Source organism: Cygnus atratus, chromosome 3 (assembly GCF_013377495.2).
Source record: "Cygnus atratus isolate AKBS03 ecotype Queensland, Australia chromosome 3, CAtr_DNAZoo_HiC_assembly, whole genome shotgun sequence".
In the NCBI taxonomy this organism is placed as follows: Eukaryota; Metazoa; Chordata; class Aves; order Anseriformes; family Anatidae; genus Cygnus; species Cygnus atratus.
The window spans coordinates 48,780,293-48,795,834 of record NC_066364.1 but is presented as its reverse complement, the minus strand read 5'-3'; the positions used below and the strand labels follow the sequence as shown (position 1 = coordinate 48,795,834).

The 15,542-nt window shown below is 40.3% G+C and overlaps 1 protein-coding gene across 1 annotated transcript; it reads right to left on the bottom strand.

Moving 5' to 3' along the window:
• Positions 1–3,659: 3,659 nt before the first annotated feature.
• On the bottom strand, positions 3,660–14,891 carry LOC118257171 (coiled-coil domain-containing protein 162-like). The gene is made up of 8 exons (XM_035564847.2): positions 14,779–14,891; positions 11,291–11,444; positions 9,414–9,569; positions 8,237–8,466; positions 6,674–6,812; positions 6,167–6,287; positions 5,129–5,238; positions 3,660–4,339 (listed from the first exon to the last, which is right to left on the bottom strand). The coding sequence occupies exons 1-8, from the start codon at positions 14,889–14,891 to the stop codon at positions 4,172–4,174; spliced, it is 1,191 nt and encodes a 396-aa protein (XP_035420740.2). The 3' UTR covers positions 3,660–4,171.
• Between the last annotated feature and the right edge of the window lie 651 nt (positions 14,892–15,542).

The following is a 15,542-nucleotide window of genomic DNA, read 5'->3' as shown; positions in this document are numbered from 1 at the left end:
TAGAAAGACACAGTCAAAGATGATTGATTCACGACAGCCTGACAAATGAGTAGCCATTAAAAGAGTCTAGTAATGGGCCACCTTTATGCTCTTCACCCAGCTGATGTTGAAGATAGAATGCAGTAACTTAAACCATCTTCAGCAAGCTTAACCTTGTGTTGTTATCCTTGTGTTCATTTACTGACATACATATGTTTCCTTACTTTAGACAAGTATTCTTTCAAGTCACCGTTATTTTCAGAGGATCCAAACTTTTTCTTCAGATCAATCATATTGTCAACTCCTTCTCTTCTCACTTCACTGATGATTTCAAGCACTCGTTGCTCAATGCTAAGTCGATAGACATCCAACTTCCCCTGCAGTTACAAACAGAACCCACTGGAGATTAAATGTGCACATATGGGAAAAGCAACATTCAAAAGATTTCAGAAGTCACAACCAGATGGTCTTTCTTGATAATTATTTCCCTACAATCAATGTATCAGGAAGACAGAGCAATATTCTTCTTATATCTGGACATTGCAAGGAGAGGAATTTCAATTGTGTCATTTATAGACAAATTATTGGCAATCCTGAGAGGTATGCATTTAACGGAAGCGGAGGCACCATGGTGATAAAATAGGCTTTCTGGTGAAAAATGGTCTCACCCTCAGGACTGCAAAAGGAATTTCAGTATTCCTCAAGTCACTCTTGTCCTGATCATAGACATTGATGGGCTTATGGACCGTGAATAAAAACCCTGGGGATCTGCTACAGGCAGTTGTTCTACAGCAGTAGTTGCTAATAGTTGTCCTATTGTGACACACGGTCACAATCAGGTCAATTTTTACAGGCTAGACTGCGGTATCCTTATTTTTGTAAGTAATGACATATGATAGTGCACCACAGAAAACAGCAGACTACTTGAAAAACAAAGGCATTGTTAGAGTAAGCAATAGTATTACACACTGGACATAAAGTTTTCAAGAAAAATAATGTAGAATATTACAAACTGAAGTATTATATCCAAAAAGTTCCCTCCACAGTAACTAAAAAGAGCTTCTATCACTCTCTCTAATGTGGTACCTGTTCCACTGAGACTATGCCTCCTGTCTTGGAACAAGTACACAATTTTTCTACCAGACATTTTTACAGGATGCTTCTAAAATATACAGCAGGAGATAAATGATTCACCCACTCATCCACCTGGCACACCACAGCAATTTATTCCTTTGAGTGTTACACATACTGGCAAATTATCAGCAGCACAAAAAAGACCAATTAGGTACCCCATCTTATTCTGTACCTACTTTTAGATGGACACAAGTCACAAATAGGTTCTGCACTAATGATTCGTATTCATCCTGTATTTCTTTCCTTATCTTCTCTTTGAGACTGAGATTTTCTTCCTCTAAGTCAGCGACCTGGGCTCTGAGAGCGGTTATTTCCATAATCATTCCATGACTCAGCCCCGCAATCTATCACAGCAGAGAAAGTGAATGAGCAAAGCTAGAGATGAGCAAACACCATAGCCTAGGAGTAAATGATTCAGAGCTCTGAATATGTAGCATGATACAGAATTAAGTATGAGAGTGACAATATCGTCTTATCTGAGCGGCTAGATGAAAAAAAAAAACCATTGAAATAACCCATAATCCATTAGGTACATCTCTGTTGGTTTTAGAAATATTTTTTCTTCTTGGAAACAGTAGGAAGAATTGTGGCAGTTCAAGACCAGTCCTTGAAGGGGGTAAGATTCATATATAACCTTAAAAAGTCTCTTTGTGGTAATCAGGAAAGAAAGATGTAGAGGGTATGAGAACTGGCAGAAGAAAAAGAGAGTGCAGGAGGGAGGAACAGGATTAGAGATTAGAGAGCAGGATTTGGGAGCCTGATTTTGGGAGAAAATCTTGTGCACAGGTCTACTCTGCAGGTGAGCCTGGCCTCCTGTAGCATAATCTACCTTGCCTCCAGAGAGAAAGCCAGAATTGTGACCAGGCTTTGTTCAGTAAGCTGTGAGGTAACACATTTATCGGAGCACACGTGCTGTCTGCTGATAAGCTTGTACATACAGACCATTTAATATACGATAAAAACAATTATGTGTTCCATTTGTTGATATTTGACAATTAACATACTCTCAGAAAGGGCACGGAGGTTAGCACAAATAGGAAGGTGCATGGTAGAATTTAAAGAGATTTAAATGACATCATTTACATTTCACATAGGTGGGTCACTGCTAGGTGTAAGAATTTGGTCATTCTCATACCACTGAATAGCATTTAAAACTGGATGAGCACAATGGAAGAAAGCTAAAAAACATTCTTAGCATGTTACATTATTAAGATAAGAAATAGGCATTGTAGGTACAGCCAACAGCACACTCTGCTTTTAAAGTTGCCTGGCACCTCTGCGTGCCAGGTCTAAGTAATAAATGCTAATAACTTCAGTTTCTCACTGAAATGTTCTTTTTTTTTTTTTTCTTTTTTTGTCTTACAGAAAGCATTATCTAGAGATTTCTGAAAATGAATGTTGGGGAAAATACACGTATTCTAGCCCTACCGAAAAATTCTGTTGATCTTTATTCAGAGCAGAACTAGTTTTCATCTGCTTTGGATGCCTTTTTTTGTAAAATAAGCAAAAAGTCAGTCAAATGCAGAGTACATTGGGAAAAACAAACAAACAAACAAAACCCACATGGTCTATGTATGTTCCCTAGAGACTTTTCAGGTTTTAAATTGTCTGCTATTCCATTATGACTGATCATGCCTGAACCTTTGTCGTGGTTTCTATCACCTCTCCTGAGCAACTGAACTTGCTCTCTTCAGACTTGTAGTAGCCCCTATTAATTGCTGTAGGCTAATGAGAAGACAAGTGGAACTGGAAACAAGTCTCTTCTGAGGTTAAAGCGGAGCCCAGAGACAGTAGGCAGCTACTCAGGCTGGCCAGTCACAAGGGATAAGCTGTCTTGTACTTGAAAGAAGAAGCAGATGAGACAGGGATTTGGTAGTGATGGGCTGGCAAAGGGGAGGGGAGGAGAGACTCCAGTGTACACAGACTCCTGGAAAGTCCTACCAACTCTTCCCATATCTTTCCACCCAGCTCAAACCTCACACATGTTTCTCACCTTCCCTCTCACCCCAGCTTCCCAAAACATGCAGACAGTGAAATCAGGGAAGAAGAGAGGTTGCTGACAAGACACTGTACAGAAAAAAGATAGGGGGGCAAAAACTGGAAAGAGCATGAGAAAGTGGGTCAAGAAACAGGTAAGAAGCACTGAGAAGAAAAACTGAAATCTTTCAAAAACTGAAAAACATGCAGGTATTCCAACGCTGGTGTGCAAACATCCCTGAAACTCAAGCAGTCTTCTCTGTACTGTAGGTTTCTGTGGAAGCTGACATGCCTCTAGCAGTGGCGTTTATGTTGATGGAGCCAAGCCTCCAACTGAGCTAATAGATTATAGGGATATCACATGATACCACAAGATGGCATTTCTAATTTATTGGCTGGATTTACTTCTTCAGAAAATTCCACCCACACATACCCGCTATCCTAAAAAAAAACACAGATGAAGTTGCAAAGTCAAGTCAACTTGAGGGGAGTTGTTTATGCAAGCATCATGCAGCCTACCTGGCACCTACACTGCAGCATAGCCTACGTGCCTGACCCACTTCTGTTTCTATCTTGCTCAATGCATATGACTGAAGTGCTCTGGGAAAATGCCTCGTGTAGGAAGAGAGGCCCATCAGTGGAAGGTTAAGTTAAAAGATTACCAGTATATCATCCATTCTGAACATGAACCAGAGAACAGCAGGCTACTACTACCTTTGCCTCCATGTTATCTTTATTTCACAATTCCTTCTGGCACTGAGCAAAGGAACAGCAGCCCCAGGGCCCCCTTACCTTTCTTCTCAAAGACTGTCACCATGTGTTTGTCCCAAATGGGACCGCTAAGCCCTACCAGTCGACAGGCCATCACCACCAACCTGCATCAGAGCCATATCGCCTTGGTTGCCACCTTCTTCCACCGCATGCAGCTCCTGAAGGAAAGCACAAAGGTGCACAGTGACTGTGCTCGTGTAGCCCAACTCCACCTCAGCAAATTCCCAGCCTGACAGCTTGGCTTTCATTTTTACTTAGCAAGTACCTCCCACCCAGAGAAACCTCTTTGCCCTGTTCTTGAAGAGTAGAATCAATGCTCTGAGCATACTTGTTCTTTTTGGTAAAGTAGATGATGCAGCTGCTGGAGAATATTTTCATAAAACATGGAGTAGGTCTCAAAGTTGCTGCGTTCTCTGGCCATGATGTCACAGCCCAGTATGGTAAGACACTGTTGTAAATGGCTTTTTTTAAAAGTAACCTAGGAAAAACAAAAAAGAAATCTTACAGCTTGCCTGAGTCACAAGCTGCCATATACAGCATATGTCAAAATGAAATATGGTCACCTTATTGTAAATTAAATGTTTCTGTGATATCAAAGTGATGCAAAAATAAAATTATTCAATGTAAATGTTTTTACCCAATCTACAGTTTCACTGATCTAGTGGTAAACAAATTTGTCAGGTTTTTGGCTGGTTCTAGCTGGAACTGTATAACGTATTTCTTTCTATCTGAAGCTAAAAGACAATTTTCAGTAGAGAAATGTTTTCACCAGCTCAGAAACTGCCTGAGCTGTTGGGCCACAACATTCCTTCTCTCAAAAAAACCCCATGCATTGTGATTTTTAACCTGAAATGGTCATTTTGTCGTAAATATTTTCTTTAGATTTCACTGAAAAAAAAAAAAAAAACTGTTTCCTAACATAATTCTGGACCCCTGATTTAGCACTGACTCAGGAAGAAGAATTTCCCCTGCTTAAAGCGTGCATAAAGCCCTGCAGTCCTGCACTGCGGTTGGATATAAACCTGCAGCCCTAACTCATCCTCGCATTATTACAGTCCTGAGATCTGAAATAAAGCTGTCACAAGGCAGCAGGGCAATACACAAGCTTGCTGCCAATACTGCTATTACAAAACAACATAATCTGAATATGAGCTCAAAAGCTTAAGAAATGTGTTTCTCTTTTAGGTCAGTGATTGACAAGAGCTTTAATAAACAAAGCTGTAAACATGGCTTAATTGTCGCTTAGATAGAAATGCAGAATATGTACCTCTGTATCTGATTCTTGGTAGTTTTCCATCAGGCTTTGAACAAACGTTTCAACTATCTGTGGTCGTACAACTGAGAAATTTTCTTGCATTACCCTATGTTTCCAGAGCTCTGCAAGAATAGAGGGAGAAAAAGAAAAGAAAAGAAAACAAAACAGACCACACATCAGTGGGTATCACTGTCACAAAATATTGATCCCTCAGTAATCCCTTGGATTTGACACTGGGCGTGCTGTACAGCTTAAGGTTTCTCAGCTTTCCAAAAATGTTTACAACAAAAAGTAAATGTCATTGCAAACAGATTGCAAAAGCTGTGTTGAGCCGCAATATCACATTTGTTCTGGTATCAAAGCCAAAATGCAATTACATTATGGACCAGTTCTGTCAATAATGACCCGGCCCACAATTGTGTATAGGAGTTTTCTGTAAATACTGAGAAAAGAACATGGCTTTTGTGTGAAATTGAACATTTCTGTACAGTAATTATGGCTGCCTGCAACCTCAGCCAGAGGCAGTTGGGCATATTTTTCATCCCTTTTATGTCCACTTTTTCTTTTTGTACTCGATGTGCCTGTGAATACCCATGCTGTCATTGTACAAAGCAAACATGTAACATGCTAAAAAGTCTGGCATTTAGATTACACTGCTATGCCTAAAATATTAACACTCCATTACAGAGGAGGAGAGAAGTACTTTCTTATCAGTCTGTTTCAAGCTGCCTGCAAATTCCAGAATAATTAGAGTTCAGTGCTGTCTGCAACATTGTCTTTGCAATGATTATGGTTAAATGTTCATCGTATAATGAGAAAGTCAAATATTAGATTTAGGGAATCTGAATTTGATGCCATTTTCAATCAATGATACCCTCCCATGGTTCAGCCGGTCCCTGGCCTCCAAATGGGGATGTGGGGAGCTGAGATCAAACCTGCCTTCTTGTCCACACACAGGGCAGCTTTACTTCTGTAAGCATCAGGGCTGCTTTTCAGCTCTGAGTCTGTGGCCCCCACGTGTCCCAGCAATGGTATTTTAACTCTCCTTACCAGTGGGGAGGCTGCTCTCTTGTCTGGCTCTTTCAGATGTCACCAGAGTCATCTCCAGTTTAATCTTCTTCTGCACATCATGGATCATGTGGATTTCCAGGCTTTCCAGGAGCTTTTGAAGCTGGAATCAGGTTTAATACTTAGCTTATACTAGATGTCTATATTGTTTATAAAACCACCTGCTAAATATCAAAAACTACCAGACTAAGCCGACACAATTCTGCTCTTTCCATTCTTTTCTAAAATACAGTAGTTCCAGGTACAGTATCATGGTTAATATAATTTTGGGGTGACTTCATGCCTCTCCCTGTAGCGCACGTGCTTTGGACAGAGGTAGGCTCTCTCTCCTGCTGCCATTGGCCATCCCAAGACCCACACCTTGCTCCACAAAGCAGAGGTGCCATTGCAGACCATCCCCAGTCATCCACATCTGCTGAACGCCCCCTTCAACAGCCTCCACAGGTGCCCACCAGACTGTGATGCACCCATTAGTGATCCTCCCCTTACCTGATACACTTTCATTTCAATTTCTGATGCTCCTTTTGGGGGAAGTATATGCTGAGTGCTTGTAACAGGCCCTCCAAAGTCCTCCTCTGTGCCCACTTGTCTGGCTATGGCTTTCATGGCCGGGTGCAAGATGTCTGTGCTAGAATCACCAAGACATGGGTATTTCAGAAATTCTTTCTCAAAATTACTGTGTTTGCATTTACTGACTTTGGACCTTAGTTTCACTTTTCCTTCCCTTGCCCCTGTTCCTAACCTCTGCAGAATATGTCTAAGGCACTGAATATGCCCACTGGGTTATTCCCACTCAACATCCAAACAGGACAGGAGTCTCTTTTGCATGGACCCTGCCTTATTATATAGTTCAGTAATTTCTCCAGGTTTATAAAAACGCAAAGAGAAAACTGAGGGGAAGAAACAGGGCATCAGCCAGATAAAGCAGGGAGATCTGGTCACCAACAAGCAGATGTCCATCACTGTCAGTGAAGTAGACAAAGAAACTCCTTCCACCTCCTCTGACTGCTCTCCTTCATTCCTGGTCACAGGTTTGCGAAGCGCTTCTGAGTGCTAAGTGCCAAGGCAGATGTGCCCTTTGCTCTGAGAGGCAGAGGAGCTATTAGCAAGGCACATATACCTTGTTACATTTTATTGCTTTAATCATGCTGCCTTTTAAACCTTTGATGGCCTGACACAAAGGTTACCACAGTGTTCAGGGAGAAGGAAGAAGGAAACTCTCGTCTATGCAAGGGGGAAAGGTGAGGGTGTGGAGAAGGGAAACATGGTGGGATTTTTCGGGGGTACAGCATATCCCAGGAGCTTCAAAACAGTCCTATCCTTGCCACATGGAGATCACCCCTGTTTGCAAACAAAACTTTCTGTGGTGGATTCCAACCTGTCAGTCCAAAACACCTTGGCCTTGTAAGCAGAGGCCCAGTAAGCATTGCTTCCTCCATGCTCCCTTGCATGACAGCTTTGTCTTTCAGCACTTTCATGCACAGATTTCACCCTTACTTCACCTATCTTGCTCTTTCGCATTCCTTTTTTGTGGTTTCTGGGGACAAGGCTTTTTAAAAGGCAGTGTTCCATTTTCTACTTCCAGAAGGGCCTCTCTCATGGAAATCTTCCAGTTTTCTATTCTTGACTGCTCCAAGTTGAGCCAAGTGAGGGGGTTAGGAAGAATTCTACTATTTTTCATCTAACAGGCTTCCAAAATTACCATTTATTAAAATACTGTACTTAACATTATTTATGAGGCTTGAAATACAGAGGCAGGTCACACAACTGCGAAGAATGCACTTGGAAAACATCATCAGCAAACAATCTGAATAGACATAGAAAGAGGAAAAAAACAACCATATGGAAACACAGGAAAGAAAGGCAGCTTTCAAGCCTCTAGAGGAAAGCAAAAGCACTAGGTTAATAATGAGAAAAAATAAATATAGATTTAAAAAAAAAAGCAAGTGAAAGAGGGTGACAGGAGGAAAATGGATAAAGAAGGCAGAGGCTTCCTTCCTTTCTCATCTTTTCAGTCACTTTGGAATACTCTTGCATCCAACAGTAACTTACCCATATTGCTCACAAAACTCTTTGTAGAGAGGAACTGTATTTATATCCTCAGTCCTCAGCTTCAGCCGGCCCCATTCTGCCTTTAACATTTCCAGTTGCTTCCACAGTATCAGGAAAGATCTCAGTAAGTTACATGATAGGACTGGATCCTGATGCCTCAGCAAAAGTTTGCACATTTTTTTGCTGCTTTGCAACCAGTTAGTACTTGTGTCAATCATTTCTGCCAAGTTCTGTGAAAAGTCATAGAGAAATATTTTGCTTCAGAAAGTTTTATGGCAAGTTTTTCACATGTTCTTTTTTGCTTAATAGCATCTCATGCAATATACAGTGGAATGAGACATGCGACAGCCTCTTGCACAATCAAAACTTGCAGCTGGCCTGTACACCAGTGTCCTTCAGAGCACAGTATAAAAAACAGGGCTACTTTTTGACTGCAATGAGTACTTCCATACAGCAGAGATGGGGATAAAATTACACAGAAGTGAAATCCTTTGTTATATCACTGCTTCCTTCAAGTGAGTTATCTTCAACATCAACTCTGCTTTTTTCTCCAACTAAAAGTATTGTTATAGAAATCAAACTCTTAGCTCAGATGTTGAAGGAAGCAGATCTTAAAATAACTACATTTGTCCTCTTCACCCATTTTACCTTACAAATTGGTCAGCATTATCTGTCTTCCATCACAAGGAGTTTGAATCTCTCCCCTCTCCTTGAACCAAACCTTTGTGTAGGTTCTGGCAGGTGCCCCCAGCAGGCATCCCTCACATACATGTCCACAATACAAATACTCTGCCTCTCCATGACTAACTTTTTTTTTAAACAGTGGCCAAGCTGCTCCTTTCCCTTTGGCACTGAGTAGCTCTTGCTAAAGAAAGAGCTGGACCTTATGTGGGCTGTGGGGAGAAGTCAGGACAATCTCCACTTTCTCCAGAATTCTAGCAATACCAGCAGGCCCTCAAGGTGCATCAGTCACCAGGGCTTCTCTCAAGAGCACTCAGGATTTGTAGGAGACAACATTGTTCCCTTGGCTTCTTACCAGATGGACAGATGTAGGTAAGGTTATTACAACATTTCTCAGGTCTGGGTCTCTTAGTTCACAGAGATTTGGTTGCAAAACCTAAAGGGAGTCCTACACAGAAGCTGTATGATGCCAGACAAACTGAGTTGTCAGAAGTACCTGCTTGCTCTTAGCTAATGAGGCTTGACAATCATTGTGATCTTCCACAGCACAGCTGTAGCAGTTCTGCAAGACATCCTCCATTAGAAACTGCATTGCAGTCAACTCCCCGTGAGCAACTCTTCGGTCTGCATCACTCAGGTTGCACAGGCACAGCTGGAGAGGAAGGGAGAGTCTGTGAAGGTCTGTAGCTCAGAGCTTAGCAATAGTAAATCTCAGCTACTGTGAGCACAGGGTTTTTTTGTGTGTGTGTTATAAACCCAAATAGAGTTCCAGCTTTTAGCACCATGGTCCTAAAACCCATATGCCCATGCATAAAAACAATCTGATTCTCTAGTTCTAGCACACTAGAAAAATGACAATTATAGGTTCATTATCAACAGAAATGCTCTGCTCTGCTTGGAGAAAGATCAAACATGAAGTAAACAGTAGAATGGGCTTTTGGACAGAAAAAAGGAGAGATGTTTTTGGTTCACTCCTGTTCTTTAAAAAACAAAGACAGGAAACAAGATAGTATTAGTTTATTTTCCTCTTGCATTGTAGATCCATCTTGTCTTTGTGTCTTTGAACATAAGCACAAGGCTGCTGTCTTACAGTACCTGCATGTTGTAATTTACATTAATTGAGTTGTTGATAGTGACTGGAAACAATCCTCCATCCATTAGGAATGTCCTCCAAGGAAAATGCATGAGTGTCTAAAAGAAAAGAGACAACTGCTCATAAATAAGAACAGCATTCAATTAGTTATGAGACTCCCATATAATTTGATCAAGAAAAGGCAACTCAGAGGCCAAGATGCTTGATCTGTGATACACTCTGCTCTGACTTTGAAAGTAGGCCATGTATTAGAAGAGAGAAGCATCTATTATCTCTCTTTGGGAAGGAAGCAATAAGATTCATTCCAGAATGTATTTCCTACCAAGATGCTGTGGTACTTCTGCCTCCACAGAATAGCTCTTAGGTTCCTACTCGGTGACTGCCAATCATTTATTGCTGGTCATATCTCAGAGGCATCAGGACAAGATTCCCCAAGGAGCCTACATCTTATTCAGCAAAGACATTGCAGTTTTGCATGCAAGTACAAATCTTGTTTCTCCATTACACTAAAGATGTCTTACCAAATTGTCACAAAAATCAAGGCAGAAATGGAAGAAAATTCTATTCCTATAACTCCTTGTTCAAGAAAGGCATTTTTAAAAATAAAACAATAGTATCGAGTATTGGAAAATTAGAACGATGGGATTAACATGAGGAAACATGAACTTTGAATGGTCATCTAAAATTGCCTATTACCTCAGAACATGCTAATATCACCAGCCAGACTCACCTTTACTTCCCTTAGCATTACACCAGCTTTTTTTGCCAGTGTTATTCAAAGTGCCTCTTTAGCATACAGACAGCTGATGTGGCATTGTGTACCTCTGCATGATGATATAGCTAACAAACCAGTAGACCTAAACACTTTATGTACAATCATGACAGACATGCCGGGCAAACAAATCTGCTGCCAAGTGATGAGAGAGCTCATAAGGATTATTACCCAAAACAGAAAGTTAGAAACAGCATCAATAGAGTAAAGATAGGCAAAACATTCCAACGTACAGCACAGAGAATAATTGCATTTTGCCGACACCATTGTGATTACATTGCATCCTAAATTTTTATTATTTACTTTTGTAGACAGCATTTTCTAAGACCCCAAAAGATGAATCAAGTTAATAAGCTGTGATCATGGGATTTTTTTTAATTAGCTATTAGGTTCATTGCACTATGGTAGGGAAAAGTAAGCACCCCAGCAAGAACTGCAGAGGACTTTGTTCTCCAAGGAGCTCAGTGCAAACAGATGAAGACTGTCTCTGCAGGTATGCTTTACTCACCCTGCAGCTTTGAGGATCCAGGAACTGTGGGAGCCGTAGCTGTGAAGAAAATGCACTCTGAATCACAGAGTTACTAAGTGGAGGCAGTGCATGGGATATCCTGTCTGTAACATTCTGGTAGGCTGAAACATTCCCTGAGGACAAAAATGTCTCCCTGTGAAGGAACCAAAATTTTTGTATTAAAAATAATTTAGATTGCTTCAAAAGTCTCCAAATGTTCTACAACAAAAGCTACTTTTTACTACACCCTATGCATCATGTAAATATATTATTCAACCAAGTTTAGTCATGATTTTGCCATTTCAACGCAGCCTCCTTGTCATACTCAATTCACCTGTATTTCATTCACATGCTTTCAAAACAAAGAGCCCATGATAAAGTGGATCTCACAATATGAGAAGCAATCTAGGCTCCAACTCTTTCTGTAGCTGCACATGCTCCTTTGAATGGCAACTCTAAGAAAAGGATCTTGTTCTTTTATTTTTGACACACACACAAGCACTCTTAAAAATGCCATGCAGTTCTTATCAGTTGCAGGACTAACAAAGGAATTACAGGGACAAATAACAGCTTCTGGGATCAAACTTGGCAAAGAAGTTCATAAAGGAATAAATTAGTGCCACACTGTACACCCTGTGTAGGTGTGTTGTGGTAGAAATGGTGTTGTAAAAATGGAAACTAATTGCCCATGCAATAAAAATAATAAAGATGAAGCATATGATACACTGCATTTCTTTATACTTCCTGTTAACACACAGTTCCTTGTTTGAGAAAAAGGTCCTACCTCACGAGTCCTACTTACTCCATGCAGCAACCTGTTCTGTGTCTTTGATCATCTGTGGGGTTTCTTGGGAACCTTCCTGAGTTCTCTGTCCTTTCTATTATGGAGTGCCAGAACTGCATAGCCTCATCAACACTGATTTATTCAGTGATAGAGTGGTGTTCTTATTTTTGTTCTCCATATATATCCTAAAGGGAATTGATTTGATTTTTTTTCTTTTTTTTTTTGATCGCTACTGCACTGAAATGTTGACAGAATTATCTGTCACAACTCTGAGATTTCTTTACTGCATGGTAACGGTTAAGTCAGAGGCTGTCATTTTACACATTGGGATTAGTTTTTTCCCCCCCAGTTGCATCTTTATGTGCTTAATGACGCACTGACCTCCATCTATTTTATTTTTGCCCTCAGTCTTGTAAGGTCCTTCTCCAATCAGCCCTTGCCCTTCATGTCCTGGATATCTAGGTGTCATGTACACACCGTATCACTTCAGCTTCAGCCCCTTTTTGAAGCCATCTATGAACATCTGAACAGCACAGAAGGAAGTTCAAACTCCTGTGAGACACCACTGGTAGCCTCCCTTATCCACTACTACAGTCGCCCATTTACGGCCTTTTCCTTCCTAAATTTCAACAAATTATTTACAAATGTGACCCTCTCCTCCCATGTCCAGTAGCTGATTAGACTCCTTAAGAGCCTCCATTGAGACTAGTAAAGCTTCCAGGGAATCCAGACAAGTTGTATCAACCTCTTATTTATGTTTGTTAACACTTTCAGGGAACCCCAATTTCTGTAAAGCGTGAATGCATTTTCCAGGAGTCCTGACTCCTGCCAAATACATCATATTTGTCCATTCATCTGCTTTATTACAGTTTCTGTTAATTTGAACCTAAACCTAATTAATATTAGGTTTATCAGCCTGTGATTAGCCAAATCACTCTCGCAATCCTTTTTAAAAACTGGCAACACACCAGTCACCTTCAGTCTTCAGGTATCAAAGCAGTTCTATGCAAGAAACTAGACACTACAGTCAGTACTTTGGCTTTTCTTTTTTTTTTTTTTTCCTTTTTTTTTTTTTTAATCCTCAAGTTCTTTCATAATTCTTGAACATTATCTGCTCTTGGTAACTTGCTAAACTTTGTTTCAGTTCGTTTCTCCCATTTCAGTTCATTTCTCCCATTTCTCCCTACAACTTCTTGTGGCAACTCTTGTATTTGCAGCAGATCCTCTCGATGCATCTCCCATAAAAAAAGGTTTCAGTGTGGGAACCTCTGCTATATGGAATCCAGAAACAAATTGTTTTTAAAAAAATGTGTGCTCTTGCCTTATCTTCGCTGAAGACCTACTGGCCCTACTGATTGGTAGTATATATTTGAATGTATTTGAACGCTCCTGATATATTTGACATATGAATTATTATTTATCTCTATGCCTTCAGCAAAATTGTTCCTAAAAATCATTCCTGGGATGTCTTGAATCATTTTACATTTAGCCCATCGCAGTTTATACTCCCTTCTATTTTCTTCTTTGGAATGAAACTTCAGCTTTTTTAAGGACGCTGTCTTGCTTTAACGATCTGTTTCATCTTGCTGTTTAGCAATACCAGCATCCTCTTACCCTTTCTTACGTCTTTGTTCACATGTGGTATACATTTCTTGAGTGCCTCCAGTATGTCTCCAAAGAGTCTCCATGCCATCTGCAAGGATTTAACTTCCTTAGCTAACCCCCCCCCCTTTTTTTTTTTTCATTTAAGTATTCTAATTTTTATGTAGTTTCCCTTTTGAAGTTGATCCCAGCTATGGTGATACTTATTTGGCTTTCACTGTTCCTTTAAGGATGCTTTATGCAAACACAGTATGGTTGCAGTCTGAACTAGGTCCTGTGTGTTATTCAGGACCAAGTCCAGGAGTTTTTTCTGTTCTGGTGGACTCCCTAACCTGGTGGCTCCATTAGATGGTCTTTGATTACACCTACAAATCCAGCCTTACGTCATGCTACCAGTGGATTTTATTGAGGGGAGGAGAGTTGAAATTTCCTTTACTTTTGCATGTCCTGCCCTTGTTTCAGTTCTGCCAAGGATTTCTCTTGAGTACATTCAAACCATTCTGTGATCGCTACTGACAGACAACATATGGTAAGAGAGAGGGGAGAAAAGGGAGACAGTTGCTTTTTAGGAAGTCCTGAAAAATATATCTTATTTTGGTTTCTGTGATGGGGGATTAACTTTTTACAGGAGGGTAAATGGAGATCTCAGTATCCTGGAAGTCCTATACCTGCTATTAAGCATTCTCTGACACAGGAAAATATAAAATGTAGATCCTGTAATAGAACAAAAAGATGAATTCTTAAGTCTGCCTCTGCAGATCCTCCTCCCTCCTCATCCTCCTTGATTTGGTAAACTATGAATTACAACATAAAGGTGCTATAATGTTCAGATAATAGGACAGATGTACTCAGACATCCTGTGTTAAGATTTTTCAATGAAGCATGTAAGGACTCTTACCAAGTTTGGTGAAAACAAAATCAACAGGAGGTATATGTCTACACTTACAAGGTACATTTCACGATCTTGGAGCAGATACCATGCACAACATTTAAATTAATCTTTCCTACATCTTCTTTCTTGTGAAAGCCTCTTAAAAAGCCTCATAAAAAGTCTCTAATAAAAAAGGTGCCCCTCCTATCCCTGAGGGGCTGTAATTCCTACCGTAGTCGATGTCGGATTGCTGCATCAAACTGTAGAAACATCACTTCTCTGTGAGCAGCTAGCAGTTGGGCTACTTCACTGGGATCTAGTGGATTCTGGAGGCTGTCAATCATTTTCTGTATCTCTTGAAGTTCACTCCCTAGAGTCCCAAGAACAGTAAGTTTACCAGATAAAGTGTCAGGAAAGGTACATAAAAATATCTCAGTTCTGTAAACACTTGTTCCCTCCACGTTTTTTCTACCTCATGACTTCCTGTAATTTTCTCTTTACCCTGGCAAGCAGAAAAAGAATGCACTTCCATCCTCCTCAACACTACAAAAACATTCTTTAAGGAAAGAGATTATGATGGGTGGAGAATTACAAGGAGGTAGTAAGGGAGGACAAGGCACAGGAACGAAAAGTTACAAGCATCTTGAACGGTTCTGTTATTATCCTCGCCAATTAAAAAGTCAATTGTTACAGAATGCCAACAAGGCCAGTGCTGTATTCCATCTTATTGGTTATCATATCAAGATTAAATTTGTCAAATGGGAGCAGAATCATGTCCTAAGATGGCATTTTACATAATCCAAAGACCCAAACTAGTTGTGACCAGATAGATGATGATAGGGACAGCTTCTCCAACTATTTTCAATAAAATACTATTGGGGTTCAGTTCTATAAGCTAGTGAATATTTTTCTGCTAAGGCTCTGAAGTTTTTGATTCTCTTTAAGCCCAACAGAAAAAAAAAAAAAAAAAAAGAAAACCTTCCCAAAGCAACAGA

Coding starts and splice junctions, on each gene's coding strand:
- LOC118257171 (XM_035564847.2), bottom strand. CDS start 14,891: ATGATTGACAGCCTCCAGAATCCACTAGATCCCAGTGAAGTAGCCCAA. Junction 8,467..9,413: donor CATTAGCTAAGAGCAAGCAG/GTACTTCTGACA, acceptor GACTTTTCACAG/AACTTGGCAGAAATGATTGA. Junction 4,340..5,128: donor ACCAAGAATCAGATACAGAG/GTACATATTCTG, acceptor TGTTTTTCCTAG/GTTACTTTTAAAAAAAGCCA.